This window comes from Rattus norvegicus, chromosome 8 (assembly GCF_021556685.1).
Source record: "Rattus norvegicus strain SHRSP/BbbUtx chromosome 8, alternate assembly SHRSP_T2T, whole genome shotgun sequence".
NCBI classification, from domain to species: domain Eukaryota; kingdom Metazoa; phylum Chordata; class Mammalia; order Rodentia; family Muridae; genus Rattus; species Rattus norvegicus.
Genome location: NC_141541.1, coordinates 64033413 through 64052497, shown reverse-complemented (window position 1 = coordinate 64052497; position 19085 = coordinate 64033413). Strand labels below are relative to the sequence as shown.

The 19085-nt window shown below is 38.3% G+C and overlaps 1 protein-coding gene across 9 annotated transcripts in view; it reads left to right on the top strand.

The window, feature by feature from the left end:
- Positions 1 to 19085, top strand: part of Scaper (S-phase cyclin A-associated protein in the ER) — a 387677-nt gene that overhangs the window by 16349 nt on the left and 352243 nt on the right. For 8 of the 9 annotated variants that reach the window (XR_015626332.1, NM_001427719.1, XM_087560185.1 and 5 more), the window contains 4 exon segments: positions 267 to 330; positions 3601 to 3718; positions 4813 to 4883; positions 7634 to 7828. Coding sequence is in view for 8 of the 9 variants with exons in the window: in NM_001427719.1 (NP_001414648.1) it covers positions 325 to 330; positions 3601 to 3718; positions 4813 to 4883; positions 7634 to 7828 (390 nt within the window). In the remaining variant the exon portion in view is untranslated. 9 annotated transcript variants of the gene reach the window in all.

The following is a 19085-nucleotide window of genomic DNA, read 5'->3' as shown; positions in this document are numbered from 1 at the left end:
TGCTTATCCTGTAGTTAGCATTGTTTCCCATTTTGTTTTTATATTTTGGAGTATTAAGGAAATATTCAGTGTGGAATATTTAAAGCCTGCTTTATCTTATGTATCCTAACAGATGATAAAGTGTGTTTTTTTTTCCAGTTTTTGTATTTAATGTAATGAGGAACTTGAAAAATAAGAGATTTTTACCTTTTAATGATTAAATATGATTTTATAATAAAGCTATGACTAAGGATATATGTATTTATCCAATTTTTTTTTAATTTTAGGAATTATAACCCATGGAATTGTGTGGTAAATAATCTTGCCACTGGAGAGAATTAAAGAATGATGGTAAGTACATCTATTTTTATCATTTTTTATTTGTTTGTTTATCTGTGTCCACATGTGCCATAGTATGTTCATGGGGAGGTTAGAGAACAGGTTACAGGAGTTGATTCTCTGTTCTCACCACGTGGGTCCTGGGATGGAATGGGCCATTGGACTTGGCAGCAAGTGCTTATACCCACTGCACTGTCTTGATGGCCACTATGATAGAGTTGTTTTAAAAACCAACAGTAGATTTTTTTCTTGCTTGTTTGCTTCTCTTTTCCTACTCTCTGTCATCTGTCTGTCACTTGTAGCTTCAGTCTTAGCTGCTGTTTCAGGCACTGCTGCTGCCTTGGTCTGATACCTGGGGAATGTGGGATAGGAAAACAGATGAAAGCTATCTTCTGAGGCTGGTTCAATCTAAGATGGCCACCAAAGCAAACATTCTTATCCCTTATCCCTTGCCTAAGTCTCTCTCCTTTGGTACATTTGAAGATAGGAGTAAATCTCACAAGTATGTAGACTGTGGTCAGTATTCTGAGTATTTGATTTCTTAGAGTATATCAGGCAGGATTTGAGTATAACTTAATGTTCATGTTTATTGCTTTGATTTGAAGATTTGAAACATTAACTATTTGAACAAGTCTGTGGTTGAGTGCAAAAAAAAAAAAAAAAAAAAAAAAGCTTGTGTAAAATCTCCGTGTAGCACTAGGTGGCACTCTTTAACTTTGAGTAAAAATTTTGTTGCGCTCTGAGCCTGAGTAAGGATGCTGTTGAAATAGACAGCTGTAAGGTGATGATGTATCTGAGACTCATTGACTGCATTTCAAGCCTTGGCCCTTATACTACGATGATTAAAAGAATTATGCTACTGACATGTTTATAAGAATTAAGTGGTTAGAAATGATCAGATTTTGAGTTTTTACTGAAAGGAACCCATTCATCATGTTACAGAAAATATCTGTAATATAAACTGAAAACTGTTCCAGGCAAATACAAGATGAATAGTAATACTTTTACACGTTAAATATTAGAATAAAGAGTAAAAACAAAGTTTCAAATTGGTGGCTTTTTCTCTGACTGTGTCTTTCTGTATTAAGTATAAAAGAACTAACTTGGTAATGCTAATCTTCATAGGAGAAAGGTGCATCAATCTGAAGTTTCAAGCTTAGTATTACTACAGTATTGGGACTGTGAGGTCATCTGCTTTGGTTCTTGGAAGCTTATTACTTTATGAGGACTCAAGTTAGAATATGATGTAGGAATAGTGAATTTTATGCCCTGATGTCTATACCTGTATACAGGAGAATAAGGTAATTAATCTGAAAGAACTGAATGTAAGCATCTATTTAAACTTGTTCATTTGGCCAAGAGTTAATAGAGACGCTTTTGTTTAAAACTGTGTTTAGGCAATCTAAATGATAGTGTTTTGCAGTGTTACCTCCTTGGGAAGCAAGAGAGTAAGTGAAGAAGAGATTTGAGAATTTTGCAAATCTAGAGAGCATAGTATAACAAATTCCTGTGAAAGCTTTAATTAATTAGGTAGATGCCTCTGGGATTTTCAGGCTAATGCCAGAAGAGTGAGAGATATAAATATAGATATTAAATAGAATGTTGAGTGTTCTGGAGAGAAGACATGGATTAGTAAATGAACAGAGTATTTAGTAGGTAGGATCATTTTTTTTCTAGTTGTTCGGATGTTATAGTAGTTAGTTCATTCATTTGTGCACTGAAACTATTTTTGTTACTCATTGATTTAGCAAGTGTGTTTATTCCCTTTCCCCCATGTAACACATTTTCTCTCTACCATATTCCTCCCATGAGCATAAAAACAAGCTATCTTAAAAAAATCCCATTTTTTTTCCTTTAAGTTAAAACTCCAAGAGATTTTACCTTTAGTGTCTTATGTCCATTCTCTCGTTCATGGTTCTCTTTTGGACTTTGTTTTGTTGGGATTTTGATTGTTACTCCACCCAGTTGATTTGTTATATGTAAGTTGTGACTCTGACATAAGTACAGAGTGGTAGTTCTGCTACTTGGTGTAGCTCTTTGAGCTTTAGACTGTAGTAGTTTTGGATGTAATTTAAAGTTTTAATTTTAGGGTTTTTAAATCTGAAAATAGACTTAATATCTGATGAACCACATTCCAAATTTCAGATTGGTTTGGATGTGCATGTTATGGAGGCCAGAATTTGACATTGGATTCTTCTTCTCTTTCTCTACATTGTTATTATGTTGCATGTTTAGAAATACCCATGTTTGTGTATGTGTTGGGGTGTGTGTGTGTGTGTGTGTGTGTGTGTGTGTCTGTGTGTGTGTGTGTGTGTCTGTGTGTGTGTGTGTGTGTGTGTGTGTGTGTGTGTGTATAGGACAGAAGTCAACATTGGGTGTCATGCTCTTTTTTTCCACCTTGTTTGTTGAGATAGTGTTTCTTGCTGACTCTGAGGCTCACCTGTTGGCCAGGAGCCCTTGGGATCTACCTGTTTCTGCTTCCAGTGCTGGGATTCTGGTGTATGTTGGCATACCTAGGCTTTTTTTTTGTTTTGTTTTGTTTTGTTTTGTTTTTACTTTTTAACCTGGGTTCTGGTAATCGAATTTGAGTTTCTCATTTATAGATTTACTTTGTATGTTTATTCCCTTTACCCGTATAGCTGAAAATTTTTCTCTATAGGATTCTTTCAGGGAACATAAAAATATGATATTTTCTTAAAAATTTGCTTTTTCTTGGTGTCAGTAAGCACTTTATACAGTAAGCCACCACCCAAGCCTTTTCTTCTTTTAATTTACATTTATTATATATTTGTTTGTTTGTGCGTGCACATATGCATGCAAGTGGCACAGCACTTGTGTGGATTTCAGACAACTATGGAAGTTTGTTCTACTAATTCCTTCTTACTATGTGGGTAATGGGGATTGTACTCACATCTTCAGACTTGTTGCCTGGAGTATTACTGAGCCATCTGCTTGCCCCTTCCTTATCGTTTTAGATAGAGTCTCTTACTAAACTTGGAACTTCCTAATTTGACCCAACTAGTTGGCTGGTCTCCTTCCTGCACTGGGATTATGGTTGTGTTCTACTTCACTCAGTTTTTACATGGATTTTGGAGACTTGAACTCATTTTTTTCATGCTTGTACAACAAGTACTTTATTCCAGTGAATCATTTCCCAAACCCCTCAAATTAGATTTTAAGTATTTGCTTTCTGAATAAGTATGAATAATAAATAATAAATATATACTAAATGGTGATTGGTACCTAAAAATCTCATAAATATACTTATTTAAATACATCTAGGCTTCCTTCCAGCGCTCCAATAGTCATGACAAAGTGAGGAGAATTGTTGCTGAAGAGGGTCGTACAGCAAGAAACCTGATAGCTTGGAGTGTTCCACTAGAAAGCAAAGATGATGATGGTATGTACTTTACAATTTAGCTTTTTCCTTTAATGAAAATTGGGAGGCCAAGTCCCAGTGGAATGGAAGATTGGCGGCAAGAGGATTAGCTTAGGAGTTCAAGGCTAGCCTTGACAATCTAACAAGGCCCTGTCTAGACAAAATACAACAAAGCAAAGTGTATAAGCATATATTTAGTTTGAGAGAGTAAATAGATTTAAACTGAATGGTCACAATTAGAATTCTTCAGCAAATTGGCATGTTAAATAAAATTGATTTGTACAAAAATTGTTTAAAAAGTGTTACTGTTCATTTGCTGTTTTAAGAAATAATGAAATTATTAAGCTATTACTCTGGTAGTTGAAATGGTGAATTATTAACTTCATAATTTTTTTCTGTGTTTGTCATTTAGCTTTCTAATATAAAGAATAGTGGTCCCTTCTCCCTTTTATTTTAAAATGTATGTATTTATAAATTTAAATTTGTGTAGATTCATGATTTCTTATTTAATGGAGTATAATCTCTGACTCTCACTTGATGTCCAGATTGTCTTAGGTTTAACTAGTGGCGATTCTGGATGCTCCTGTTCCCTTTGGACATCCTTTTCTCTTTCTTTGAGAACAACCTTACATGATAAGTTATGTCAAGCTAGCTAAGAATGTACTAGGCTGTTGTGTTTAAAGTTTTGGTTAAAAAGAAAATTATGTGTAGGGCTGAAGATTCCTCTCTGTGAAATCTTTTGTTCAGTTTTTTTTTCTTTTTCATTTTTTTCAGAGCTGGGGACTGAACCCAGGGCCTTGCGCTTGCTAGGCAAGCGCTCTACCACTGAGCTAAATCCCCAACCCCCCAAGAAATCTTTTGAATAAAATATTCTCTAGCACTTGAGAACATAGATTTAAAAAGCAAAATGAGATTAAAAAAACCCTTTCATCATTAGTTCATAGTCATTGACAGTGAATAAAATTGTACTGTTCTGTAGTTTGTGGATAGAAATTCTGTAGTAGGGATGCTTGGATGCACTGTATTGTTTAGCTGTATGTTATATATTACTTAGAGTTTAGTTACATGTTATCTAGTTTGATTTATGTGTCTGTTTACTTTTTTATGTCTTGAAGGAAAACCTAAATGTCAAACTGGTGGAAAATCTAAGAGGACAATTCAAGGCACTCATAAAACCACTAAACAGGTACAGCATATATAATTTTTATCTACTTTGTTTTAATTTATTTCTCAAAAATAATATCCATTATACAAATTTAAATTTCAGGATTTGAATATTATATATCTTATTTCTATAAAAATAGAGGATATAATTTTTAAATGTAAAAGTATGGATTCTGTGTTTACTATATGTCTAGTCCTAAGTAATTAACATATACTAAGTAATTAATATATCAGTCTTACTGAGAAGCCTTTTCTTAAAAGGAATAAAGTGAATAGTAGTAAGGTCACATGTGCTGCTCCTTTGGTCTCTACCTGTGTGTACATAGGAGCAAACACCCGTACATGTGTGTGTAACCTCCAACAATGTCAACAAGAAAGTGATGTTACTGTCTGAAGGGAAACAGCCAGCCAATATTTCAGTCCACCATGCCAGTTTTCCAGTTTATAACCTCAGCTTCTTTTCATCTTTCATATTTAAGGATTTATGATATTCTTTCTTTAAGTAATGATGCTTTTTGTTGTAAAAGTTGAGATTTAGTTAAGTCTAAAAGTTTCCAAATAGATTTATTAAAGCTGTATAGAATCCAGCCCTACATCTTATTTTAAAAATGATCAGGATAATTATAGTTAGTTTTTCCATAGCCTTTTCTTTTTACACTTGTTATTTTAACTTGATATTATTAGATATGTTTATATAAACCCAAAACTTGATATAAGGAAAATGGAGTTTAAATCATGTTATTGTGAGTTCACAAAGGCCACCTTACAGAAGCATCAATGACAATTTTTTATATATGAATAAAGAATATTTTAAAATAAGATAAATATTTGCAGATAGAAAGGAAACAAAACTTTCTATTCAGAAGTAAGTGGAGTTGAGGACACAAACTAAGTAGTCAAAGCTATAAGAAGAGTTCTAATGAAATAAAGAGGCTGGATGCCATTTGTGGTGAGAAATAAATTCACGGTCTGATTTGAAAACTTAGGCCTGAACTCCAGGAGTGGGCATTATTAGATTGCAAAAGACACACCCTGTCAAAGTCAGATAAGATCCCCAGTTGGAGATGCAGCTGATTATAGCGATGCCTAAAATCAGTGGAGACTGCTTTAGGAGTCACCCTCTGTAGACTCATTGTGCCAGACTCCTAAGGGAAAGAGCTGTAGGCTCTGGTACAAGGCCTCATGAAGTAGATCTATAGTGGGCCAGGTTGATGATCTCTAAAGGTTGAGCAAAATTAGAAAATGAAAGATATGAAACTCAAAATAAGTTTGCCAAGTAAAATATCAAAACATATGAAGAAAATGCTATATAATAAGTCAATATTTTATACAAATGAAAATTTACTCCTTACGTAATGAAAAGTAAAAGATAAATTATTCTAAAAACAATTTGTAAATAAATGTTTAAGGTTCTTAAGGAAAGTAACTATACCAGAAATTTGATAAGTTATGAAGTAAAAAAGTTAACTATTAATTTCAAACATTTATAGATAACATCAGTAGAATTTTGGAAATCTACAATTACTAAAACAGATGGCATATTGGGAGGAAATTAGTGAAAGAACTTATGAACTGGAAGGTTCTCGGAGGAGGACTTAGGGTAGGAGAGGACTGAAGACATGGGGTGTGAAGAAACCCAAGATGGAATTTCTAGTACATGTCCTCTCAGGCTTCCAAAAGGAGAGAGTCAGTGGTGCATTGAAAGTGGTTTTCACTTGTGTGTTCTCAGGGGCTTTAGAACATAAACTGGAGATGAGCAGCTTAAATAAAAGTAGATTTGTACTTAGATCTGGTTCATAGTGTCTTTAGAACATCAGGGTAAAAGAAAAATTTTAAACTGACCAAAGGTAACACCTGTTACTACAGGTTACTAGCAGTCTTTGTATCCACAAAAAGGCATCTAAGAGTTATAAGGCCAGCAAACCCACAGAACTCTTCTGCTGAAGTGCTCCGCTTAGTCAGATGGCTATTCCATTACAGAAATGAATTAGAGTCAGTTTTAGAAATACAAAGATTAAGTGTTAACCATTTTTTTTTGGTCTGTATTGTCCTACTGTAACAAATTTCCACAAAATGAGTAATTTAAAAGCAATAGCCATTTAGATGGCATATAGTTATGGAGGCAGAGAAATCTTAAGATGCTAAGCTCGATCTGGTGAGAATCTTTTTGCCATCTCAGCTGGGCATAAAGTATCATGCCAATATCACAGGAATAGTATCCTCACAAGAAATGCGATCAGCTGGGTTGGTGATATGACTCAGTGGGTAAAGTGCTTGCTTACAAGCCTGATGATTTGACTTTGATCTTGGGAACCCACATGACAGAAGGAGAAAACTGACTTGCACCAGTTGTCCTCTGCCTTGACACTTGCCTGATGGCATGTGTGCATGTGAGAGCATGCACATGGATTCTTCCTTTATCTGCTACGAGCTCCTCTGCTAAGGGTGGAGCTTTGGGGCTTCCTTCCCCCTCCATGCTGGAGTTTTACTAGAAAAACCTGCCTCTTGTTTAGGGCAGACATTTATTTGATGGATTTGAGTGTGGTAAAAGCTGAAAAGATGGGGTTGGGGATTTAGCTCAGTGGTAGAGCGCTTGCCTAGCAAGAGCAAGGCCCTAGCAAGGCCCTGGGTTCGGTCCCCAGCTCCGAAAAAAAAAAAAAAAAGCTGAAAAGAATGTTTTAAAAATTCATACTGAAAGATTGCTTTATTAAAAAAAATTAGCTGCTAGAAGCCTTTTACTTGCCTTTTTAATAGTTTCATTTATTTCATCAGAATACTTCAGTAGAATGTAAAATAACATCCACAACTGGAGAGAAACATTTTGATAAAAGTCCGACAAAAACAAGGCACCCACGGAAAATTGACCTAAGAGCTCGCTATTGGGCATTTCTTTTTGACAATCTTCGCCGGGCAGTAGATGAAATCTATGTGACTTGTGAATCAGATCAGAGTGTGGTAGAATGTAAGGTAAGGTGTGCTTTGCAGCTTGTCATTCATCTAAAGTCAGATGCTTTAAAAGGTTTCCTATATTTGACTTGTTTGCTTCAATTGTTTTGAGTTTTAATTATATAATTTTTATTTCATTACCTGTAATGAGAATTGTTTTTTTAATCTCTGTTCCAAGATTGCTTGAGGCTTTCTTGAGTTTTAGTTTTTTAAATTTTTAATTTTTTTTATTTGATGTAATACATGCCTTCTTATTTTCTGTGAAAGGTTTAGTGGAAAACTGTCTTAACTCATAGTCCTAGGGAAGGAATCAGAGGCTGTATGCATGAATGCATGCACCCACGCACATGGGCACGCGCGCGCGCACACACACACCCACACACACACACACACGCACAGGTGCACACACAGGATTTCAAAAGTTCTATCTGTATTTTCTTTGGTTACTGTTGGTAGTAAAGTGAGATTTTCATGAACTTTGGTTTCATGCTTTAGTTGGGAATTGCTCCCTTTCTGCTGAAGTAATTAGGATGGTCCTAATTCATTCTGGTTAGAGAAGATCAATTGATAGCTAACCATAAACAACCCTGGGTGGGATGGGTATCGCTAAAAGGTGTGTTTTCTGATTTCTAGATAGCCTGTGTTTGTAAGAGCTTTAAACAGAGTCTCATTCTGGAAATTCATCGAACAACCTGGTCTTTAGTAAATACAAGCTATATTCTCTAGTACTTTTTATTTAGTAAAATCTTATGAAAGTCAATGGTACATTTTCATAGAATTTATTAAAGGGGTAACAGAATTTATATTTTTTAAATAACCATGATTTTAATGGTAACCATGGCTCATTATTTAGCCTGTGCAATGCATGACGAGTCAAAGAAAAGTTATAGTTTGAAACAGTGTTTGTATCTCTTCTTTAACTGGAAACAGTCAAGGTAAGTTTTATACTAGGTTCAAAATATGGTTATCAGAAGTACATTCTGAAATTAACAATTGTTGGAATTATTTAAATATGTAGTGCAGTGGTTACAATGAATATTGTATCACCACGTAAAACCTTTTTGTTTTAAGAAAAGTATTTTTAAAAGTTAGATTTAGTCTGTGTTTATGTACCATGACACATGTGTGGAAGTCAGAGGACAACTTGTAGAAGTTGATTGTTTTGATTGTGTGGGTCTTAGGGATCAATCTCAGGTTGTTAGGAGATACAGCAAGTACATTAATTTGCTCACTCATCTTATTGCCCTAAGAAAAATATTTTTAATTAAAATCATATCATTTGAATATAATCAGTCAGCATGTTGTGGTAGAAAACATTGTTGTATTTGGTTTTGGGTTTAGCTTCTGCAAAGGGAATATATGTGTCTAAAAGTGGATGTGAATCTAAAAGTGAGTGTGAATCTAAAAGTGAGTGTGAATCTAAAAGTGGGTGAGTCTAAAAGTGAGTATATGAAGCCTAAATGTGAGTGTGAGTCTAAAAATGTGCGTCTGAGACTGCATAATTTCTAGGTCATTCCTAGAGCTCAATCATATGAACAGATTCTTTGATTTTTGTGATTTAAAATAAGTGTCTGATTTATGAAATAAAATTTGCTTGTGAAATGCATTCTGTAAAGGAGTGAGATTGACCAGTTGCAGACATAGCTCTGATAACTATAACATTGGCTCCTCCCTGTAGTGTTGCTGTTTGAGGAAAACACATTGTTGTAAGGAATTGTGGCTTTTATTTCTGGTTCTCTCACTCATTTATCTGAAGTTTTGTGCAAATTTACAGCTCTACAGATTGGTTATGTAAGGTGTAGATTAAGAGTGGAAGGGGCGCCTGTACCTGCCTCACCTGTGACATCATCCTACATTTAGCCCCTTGAGGAATATCTGTGGGCAAGTGGAAAAAGAATGAAAGGCGGAAAACAACAGTAAATTTCTATCATTTAAAACAAATATAACCGTTCCTGGTTGCTGCCGCTGCAGAGAGCCCGTGGGCAGCACCCCACGAGCGAACTTGAGCCTCGGGACCACAGGTAAGACCAACTTTTCTGCTGCAAGAAAGCTGCCTGGTGAGCTCGGGACACGAGGAGGCAGAATTCCTCTAGGACCGGGCACGTCCTGTGTTTACCGGAAGTCCCACACCCGCGGATCCCGGCCCGCAGCAGCTCTCTGCTCCCAGACCCCATGAGAGAGAGACCCAACCGCCTGGTCAGGTGGGCACTCCTGAGGCTGCAGAGCGGAAGAGACCACCAACACTGCCCACCCCTGCCCACATCCCTGGCCCAAGAGGAAACTGTATAAGGCCTCTGGGCTCCCGTGGGGGAGGGCCCAGGAGCGGCAGGACCCCTGCCTGAGACACCGCCGGAACCTGAAGGAAACAGACCGGATAAACAGTTCTCTGCACCCAAATCCCGTGGGAGGGAGAGCTAAACCTTCAGAGAGGCAGACAAGCCTGGGAAACCAGAAGAGACTGCTCCCTGCACACACATCTCAGACGCCAGAGGAAAACGCCAAAGACCATCTGGAACCCTGGTGCACTGAAGCTCCTGGAAGGGGTGGTGCATATCATCCTGGTTGCTGCCGCTGCAGAGAGCCCGTGGGCAGCACCCCGCGAGCGAACTTGAGCCTCGGGACCACAGGTAAGACCAACTTTTCTGCTGCAAGAAAGCTGCCTGGTGAACTCAAGACACAGGCCCACAGGAACAGCTGAAGACCTGTAGAGAGGAAAAACTACACGCCCGAAAGCAGAACACTCTGTCCCCATAACTGACTGAAAGAGAGGAAAACAGGTCTACAGCACTCCTGACACACAGGCTTATAGGGCAGTCTAGCCACTGTCAGAAATAGCAGAACAAAGTAACACTAGAGATAATCTGATGGCGAGAGGCAAGCGCAGGAACCCAAGCAACAGAAACCAAGACTACATGCCATCATCGGAGCCCAATTCTCCCACCAAAACAAACATGGAATATCCAAACACACCAGAAAAGCAAGATCTAGTTTCAAAATCATATTTGATCATGATGCTGGAGGACTTCAAGAAAGACGTGAAGAACTCCCTTAGGGAAACACAGGAAAACATTAATAAACAAGTAGAAGCCTACAGAGAAGAATCGCAAAAATCCCTGAAAGAATCGCAAAAATCCCTGAAAGAATTCCAGGAAAACAGTCAAACAGTTGAAGGAATTAAAAATGGAAATAGAAGCAACCAAGAAAGAACACATGGAAACGACCCTGGATATAGAAAACCAAAAGAAGAGACAAGGAGCTGTAGATACAAGCTTCACCAACAGAATACAAGAGATGGAAGAGAGAATCTCAGGAGCAGAAGATTCCATAGAAATCATTGACTCAACTGTCAAAGATAATGTAAAGTGGAAAAAGCTACTGGTCCAAAACATACAGGAAATCCAGGACTCAATGAGAAGATCAAACCTAAGGATAATAGGTATAGAAGAGAGTGAAGACTCCCAGCTCAAAGGACCAGTAAATATCTTCAACAAAATCATAGAAGAAAACTTCCCTAACCTAAAAAAAGAGATACCCATAGACATACAAGAAGCCTACAGAACTCCAAATAGATTGGACCAGAAAAGAAACACCTCCCGTCACATAATTGTCAAAACACCAAATGCACAAAATAAAGAAAGAATATTAAAAGCAGTAAGGGAAAAAGGTCAAGTAACATATAAAGGCAGACCTATCAGAATCACACCAGACTTCTCGCCAGAAACTATGAAGGCCAGAAGATCCTGGACTGATGTCATACAGACCCTAAGAGAACACAAATGCCAGCCCAGGTTACTGTATCCTGCAAAACTCTCAATTAACATAGATGGAGAAACCAAGATATTCCATGACAAAGCCAAATTTACACAATATCTTTCTACAAATCCAGCACTACAAAGGATAATAAATGGTAAAGCCCAACATAAGGAGGCAAGCTATACCCTAGAAGAAGCAAGAAACTAATCGTCTTGGCAACAAAACAAAGAGAATGAAAGCACACAAACATAACCTCACATCCAAATATGAATATAACGGGAAGCAATAATCACTATTCCTTAATATCTCTCAACATCAATGGGCTCAACTCCCCAATAAAAAGAAATAGATTAACAAACTGGATATGCAACGAGGACCCTGCATTCTGCTGCCTACAGGAAACACACCTCAGAGACAAAGACAGACACTACCTCAGAGTGAAAGGCTGGAAAACAACTTTCCAAGCAAATGGTCAGAAGAAGCAAGCTGGAGTAGCCATTCTAATATCAGATAAAATCAATTTTCAACTAAAAGTCATCAAAAAAGATAAGGAAGGACACTTCATATTCATCAAAGGAAAAATCCACCAAGATGAACTCTCAATCCTAAATATCTATGCCCCAAATTCAAGGGCACCTACATACGTAAAAGAAACCTTACTAAAGCTCAAAACACACATTGCACCTCACACAATAATAGTGGGAGATTTCAACACCCCACTCTCATCAATGGACAGATCATGGAAACAGAAATTAAACAGTGATGTCAACAGACTAAGAGAAGTCATGAGCCAAATGGACTTAACGGATATTTATAGAACATTCTATCCTAAAGCAAAAGGATATACCTTCTTCTCAGCTCCTCATGGTACTTTCTCCAAAATTGACCATATAATTGGTCAAAAAACAGGCCTCAACAGGTACAGAAAGATAGAAATGATCCCATGCGTGCTATCGGACCACCACGGCCTAAAACTGGTCTTCAATAACAATAAGGGAAGAATGCCCACATATACGTGGAAATTGAACAATGCTCTACTCAATGATAACCTGGTCAAGGGAGAAATAAAGAAAGAAATTAAAAACTTTTTAGAATTTAATGAAAATGAAGGTACAACATACCCAAACTTATGGGACACAATGAAAGGTGTGCTAAGAGGAAAACTCATAGCGCTGAGTGCCTGCAGAAAGAAACAGGAGAGAGCATATGTCACCAGCTTGACAGCACACCTAAAAGCTCTAGAACAAAAAGAAGCAAATACACCCAGGAGGAGTAGAAGGCAGGAAATAATCAAACTCAGAGCTGAAATCAACCAAGTAGAAACAAAAAGGACCATAGAAAGAATCAACAGAACCAAAAGTTGGTTCTTTGAGAAAATAAACAAGATAGATAAACCCTTAGCCAGACTAACGAGAGGACACAGAGAGTGCGTCCAAATTAACAAAATCAGAAATGAAAAGGGAGCCATAACTACAGATTCAGAGGAAATTCAAAAAATCATCAGATCTTATATAAAAACCTATATTCAACAAAACTTGAAAATCTGGAGGAAATGGACAATTTCCTAGAAAGATACCAGGTATCGAAGTTAAATCAGGAACAGATAAACCAGTTAAACAACCCCATAACTCCTAAGGAAATAGAAGCAGTCATTAAAGGTCTCCCAACCAAAAAGAGCCCAGGTCCAGACGGGTTTAGTGCAGAATTCTATCAAACCTCCATAGAAGACCTCATACCTATATTATCCAAACTATTCCACAAAATTGAAACAGATGGATCACTACCGAATACCTTCTACGAAGCTACAATTACTCTTATACCTAAACCACACAAAGACACAACAAAGAAAGAGAACTTCAGACCAATTTCCCTTATGAATATCGACGCAAAAATACTCAATAAAATTCTGGCAAACGGGTTGCTGCCGCTGCAGAGAGCCCCTGGGCAGCACCCCACGAGCGAACCTGAGTCTCGGGACCACAGGTAAGACCAAATTTTCTGCTGCAAGAAAGCTGCCTGGTGAGCTTGGGACACACGGAAGCAGAATTTCTCTAGGACCGGGCACGTTCTGTGTTTACCGGAAGTCCCACACCCGCAGATCCCGGCCCGCAGCAGCTCTCTGCTCCCAGACCCGGTGAGAGAGAGACCCAACCGCCTGGTCAGGTGGGCACTCCTGAGGCTGCAGAGCGGAAGAGACCACCAACACTGCTCACCCCTGCCCACATCCCTGGCCCAAGAGGAAACTGTATAAGGCCTCTGGGCTCCCGTGGGGGAGGGCCCAGGAGCGGCAGGACACCTGCCTGAGACACCGCCGGAACCTGAAAGAAACAGACCGGATAAACAGTTCTCTGCACCCAAATCCCGTGGGAGGGAGAGCTAAACCTTCAGAGAGGCAGACAAGCCCGGGAAACCAGAAGAGACTGCTCCCTGCACACACATCTCGGACGCCAGAGGAAAAAGCCAAAGACCATCTGGAACCCTGGTGCACTGAAGCTCCCGGAAGGGGCGGCACAGGTCTTCCTGGTTGCTGCCGCTGCAGAGAGCCCCTGGGCAGCACCCCACGAGCGAACCTGAGCCTCGGGACCACAGGTAAGACCAAATTTTCTGCTGCAAGAAAGCTGCCTGGTAAACTCAAGACACAGGCCCACAGGAACAGCTGAAGACCTGTAGAGAGGAAAAACTACACGCCCGAAAGCAGAACACACTGTCCCCATAACTGACTGAAAGAGAGGAAAACAGGTCTACAGCACTCCTGACACACAGGCTTATAGGACAGTCTAGCCACTGTCAGAAATAGCAGAACAAAGTAACACTAGAGATAATCTGATGGCGAGAGGCAAGCGCAGGAACCCAAGCAACAGAAACCAAGACTACATGCCATCATCGGAGCCCAATTCTCCCACCAAAACAAACATGGAATATCCAAACACACCAGAAAAGCAAGATCTAGTTTCAAAATCATATTTGATCATGATGCTGGAGGACTTCAAGAAAGACATGAACACACTTAGGGAAACACAGGAAAACATTAATAAACAAATAGAAGCCTGCAGAGAGGAATCGCAAAAATCCCTGAAAGAATTCCAGGAAAACACAATCAAACAGTTGAAGGAATTAAAAATGGAAATAGAAGCAACCAAGAAAGAACACATGGAAACAACCCTGGATATAGAAAACCAAAAGAAGAGACAAGGAGCTGTAGATACAAGCTTCACCAACAGAATACAAGAGATGGAAGAGAGAATCTCAGGAGTAGAAGATTTCATAGAAATCATTGACTCAACTGTCAAAGATAATGTAAAGCGAAAAAAGCTACTGGTCCAAAACATACAGGAAATCCAGGACTCAATGAGAAGATCAAACCTAAGGATAATAGGTATAGAAGAGAGTGAAGACTCCCAGCTCAAAGGACCAGTAAATATCTTCAACAAAATCATAGAAGAAAACTTCCCTAACCTAAAAAAAGAGATACCCATAGACATACAAGAAGCCTACAGAACTCCAAATAGATTGGACCAGAAAAGAAACACCTCCCGTCACCTAATTGTCAAAACACCAAATGCACAAAATAAAGAAAGAATATTAAAAGCAGTAAGGGAAAAAGGTCAAGTAACATATAAAGGGAGACCTATCAGAATCACACCAGACTTCTCGCCAGAAACTATGAAGGCCAGAAGATCCTGGACTGATGTCATACAGACCCTAAGAGAACACAAATGCCAGCCCAGGTTACTGTATCCAGCAAAACTCTCAATTAACATTGATGGAGAAACCAAGATATTCCATGACAAAACCAAATTTACACAATATCTTTCTACAAATCCAGCACTACAAAGGATAATAAATGGTAAAGCCCAACATAAGGAGGCAAGCTATACCCTAGAAGAAGCAAGAAACTAATCGTCTTGGCAACAAAACAAAGAGAATGAAAGCACACAAACATAACCTCACATCCAAATATGAATATGAAGGGAAACAATAATCACTATTCCTTAATATCTCTCAATATCAATGGCCTCAACTCCCCAATAAAAAGACATAGATTAACAAACTGGATACGCAACGAGGACCCTGCATTCTGCTGCGTACAGGAAACACACCTCAGAGACAAAGACAGACACTACCTCAGAGTGAAAGGCTGGAAAACAACTTTCCAAGCAAATGGTCAGAAGAAGCAAGCTGGAGTAGCCATTCTAATATCAAATAAAATCAATTTCCAACTAAAAGTCATCAAAAAAGATAAGGAAGGACACTTCATATTCATCAAAGGAAAAATCCACCAAGATGAACTCTCAATCCTAAATATCTATTCCCCAAATACAAGGGCACCTACATACGTAAAAGAAACCTTACTAAAGCTCAAAACACACATTGCACCTCACACAATAATAGTGGGAGATTTCAACACCCCACTCTCATCAATGGACAGATCATGGAAACAGAAATTAAACAGTGATGTCGACAGACTAAGAGAAGTCATGAGCCAAATGGACTTAACGGATATTTATAGAACATTCTATCCTAAAGCAAAAGGATATACCTTCTTCTCAGCTCCTCATGGTACTTTCTCCAAAATTGACCATATAATTGGTCAAAAAACGGGCCTCAACAGGTACAGAAAGATAGAAATAATCCCATGCATGCTATCGGACCACCACGGCCTAAAACTGGTCTTCAATAACAATAAGGGAAGAATGCCCACATATACGTGGAAATTGAACAATGCTCTACTCAATGATAACCTGGTCAAGGAAGAAATAAAGAAAGAAATTAAAAACTTTTTAGAATTTAATGAAAATGAAGATACAACTTACTCAAACTTATGGGACACAATGAAAGGTGTGCTAAGAGGAAAACTCATAGCGCTGAGTGCCTGCAGAAAGAAACAGGAAAGAGCATATGTCAGCAGCGTGACAGCACACCTAAAAGCTCTAGAACAAAAAGAAGCAAATACACCCAGGAGGAGTAGAAGGCAGGAAATAATCAAACTCAGAGCTGAAATCAACCAAGTAGAAACAAAAAGGACCATAGAAAGAATCAACAGAACCAAAAGTTGGTTCTTTGAGAAAATAAACAAGATAGATAAACCCTTAGCCAGACTAACGAGAGGACACAGAGAGTGCGTCCAAATTAACAAAATCAGAAATGAAAAGGGAGACATAACTACAGATTCAGAGGAAATTTAAAAAATCATCAGATCTTAATATAAAAACCTATATTCAACAAAATTTGAAAATCTTCCGGAAATGGACAATTTCCTAGACAGATACCAGGTATTGAAGTTAAATCAGGAACAGATAAACCAGTTAAACAACCCCATAACTCCTAAGGAAATAGAAGCAGTCATTAAAGGTCTCCCAACCAAAAAGAGCCCAGGTCCAGACGGGTTTAGTGCAGAATTCTATCAAACCTTCATAGAAGACCTCATACCAATATTATCCAAACTATTCCACAAAATTGAAACAGATGGAGCCCTACCGAATTCCTTCTACGAAGCCACAATTACTCTTATACCTAAACCACACAAAGACCCAACAAAGAAAGAGAACTTCAGACCAATTTCCCTTATGAATATCGACGCAAAAATACTCAATAAAATTCTGGCTAACCGAATCCAAGAGCACATCAAAACAATCATCCACCATGATCAAGTAGGCTTCATCCCAGGCATGCAGGGATGGTTTAATATACGGAAAACCATCAACGTGATCCATTATATAAACAAACTGAAAGAACAGAACCACATGATCATTTCATTAGATGCTGAGAAAGCATTTGACAAAATTCAACACCCCTTCATGATAAAAGTCCTGGAAAGAATAGGAATTCACGGCCCATACCTAAACATAGTAAAAGCCATATACAGCAAACCAGTTGCTAACATTAAACTAAATGGAGAGAAACTTGAAGCAATCCCACTAAAATCAGGGACTAGACAAGGCTGCCCACTCTCTCCCTACTTATTCAATATAGTTCTTGAAGTTCTAGCCAGAGCAATCAGACAACAAAAGGAGATCAAGGGGATACAGATCGGAAAAGAAGAGGTCAAAATATCACTATTTGCAGATGATATGATAGTATATTTAAGTGATCCCAAAAGTTCCACCAGAGAACTACTAAAGCTGATAAACAACTTCAGCAAAGTGGCTGGGTATAAAATTAACTCAAATAAATCAGTTGCCTTCCTCTATACAAAAGAGAAACAAGCCGAGAAAGAAATTAGGGAAACGACACCCTTCATAATAGACCCAAATAATATAAAGTACCTCGGTGTGACTTTAACCAAGCAAGTAAAAGAGCTGTACAATAAGAACTTCAAGACACTGAAGAAAGAAATTGAAGAAGACCTCAGAAGATGGAAAGATCTCCCATGCTCATGGATTGGCAGGATTAATATAGTAAAAATGGCCATTTTACCAAAAGCAATCTACAGATTCAATGCAATCCCCATCAAAATACCAATCCAATTCTTCAAAGAGTTAGACAGAACAATTTGCAAATTCATCTGGAATAACAAAAAACCCAGGATAGCTAAAGCTATCCTCACCAATAAAAGGACTTCAGGGGGAATCACTATCCCTGAACTCAAGCAGTATTACAGAGCAATAGTGATAAAAACTGCATGGTATTGGTACAGAGACAGACAGATAGACCAATGGAATAGTATTGAAGACCCAGAAATGAACCCACACGCCTTTGGTCACTTGATTTTTGACAAAGGAGCCAAAACCATCCAATGGAAAAAAGATAGCATTTTCAGCAAATGGTGCTGGTTCAACTGGAGGTCAACATGTAGAAGAATGCAGATCGATCCATGCTTATCACCCTGTACAAAGCTTAAGTCCAAGTGGATCAAGGACCTCCACATCAAAGCAGACACACTCAAACTAATAGAAGAAAAACTAGGGAAGCATCTGGAACACATGGGCACTGGAAAAAATTTCCTGAACAAAACACCAATGGCTTACGCTCTAAGATCAAGAATCGACAAATGGGATCTCATAAAACTGCAAAGCTTTTGTAAGGCAAAGGACACTGTGGTTAGGACAAAACGGCAATCAACAGATTGGGAAAAGATCTTTACCAATCCTACAACAGATAGAGGGCTTATATCCAAAATATACAAAGAACTCAAGAAGTTAGACCGCAGGGAAACAAATAACCCTATTAAAAAATGGGGTTCAGAGCTAAACAAACAATTCACAGCTGAGGAATGCTGAATGGCTGAGAAACACCTAAAGAAATGTTCAACATCTTTAGTCATAAGGGAAATGCAAATCAAAACCCCGAGATTTCACCTCACACCAGTTAGAATGGCTAAGATCAAAAACTCAGGTGACAGCAGATGCTGGCGAGGATGTGGAGAAAGAGGAACACTCCTCCATTGTTGGTGGGATTGCAGACTGGTAAAACCATTCTGGAAATCAGTCTGGAGGTTCCTCAGAAAATTGGACATTGAACTGCCTGAGGATCCAGCTATACCTCTCTTGGGCATATACCCAAAAGATGCCTCAACATATAAAAG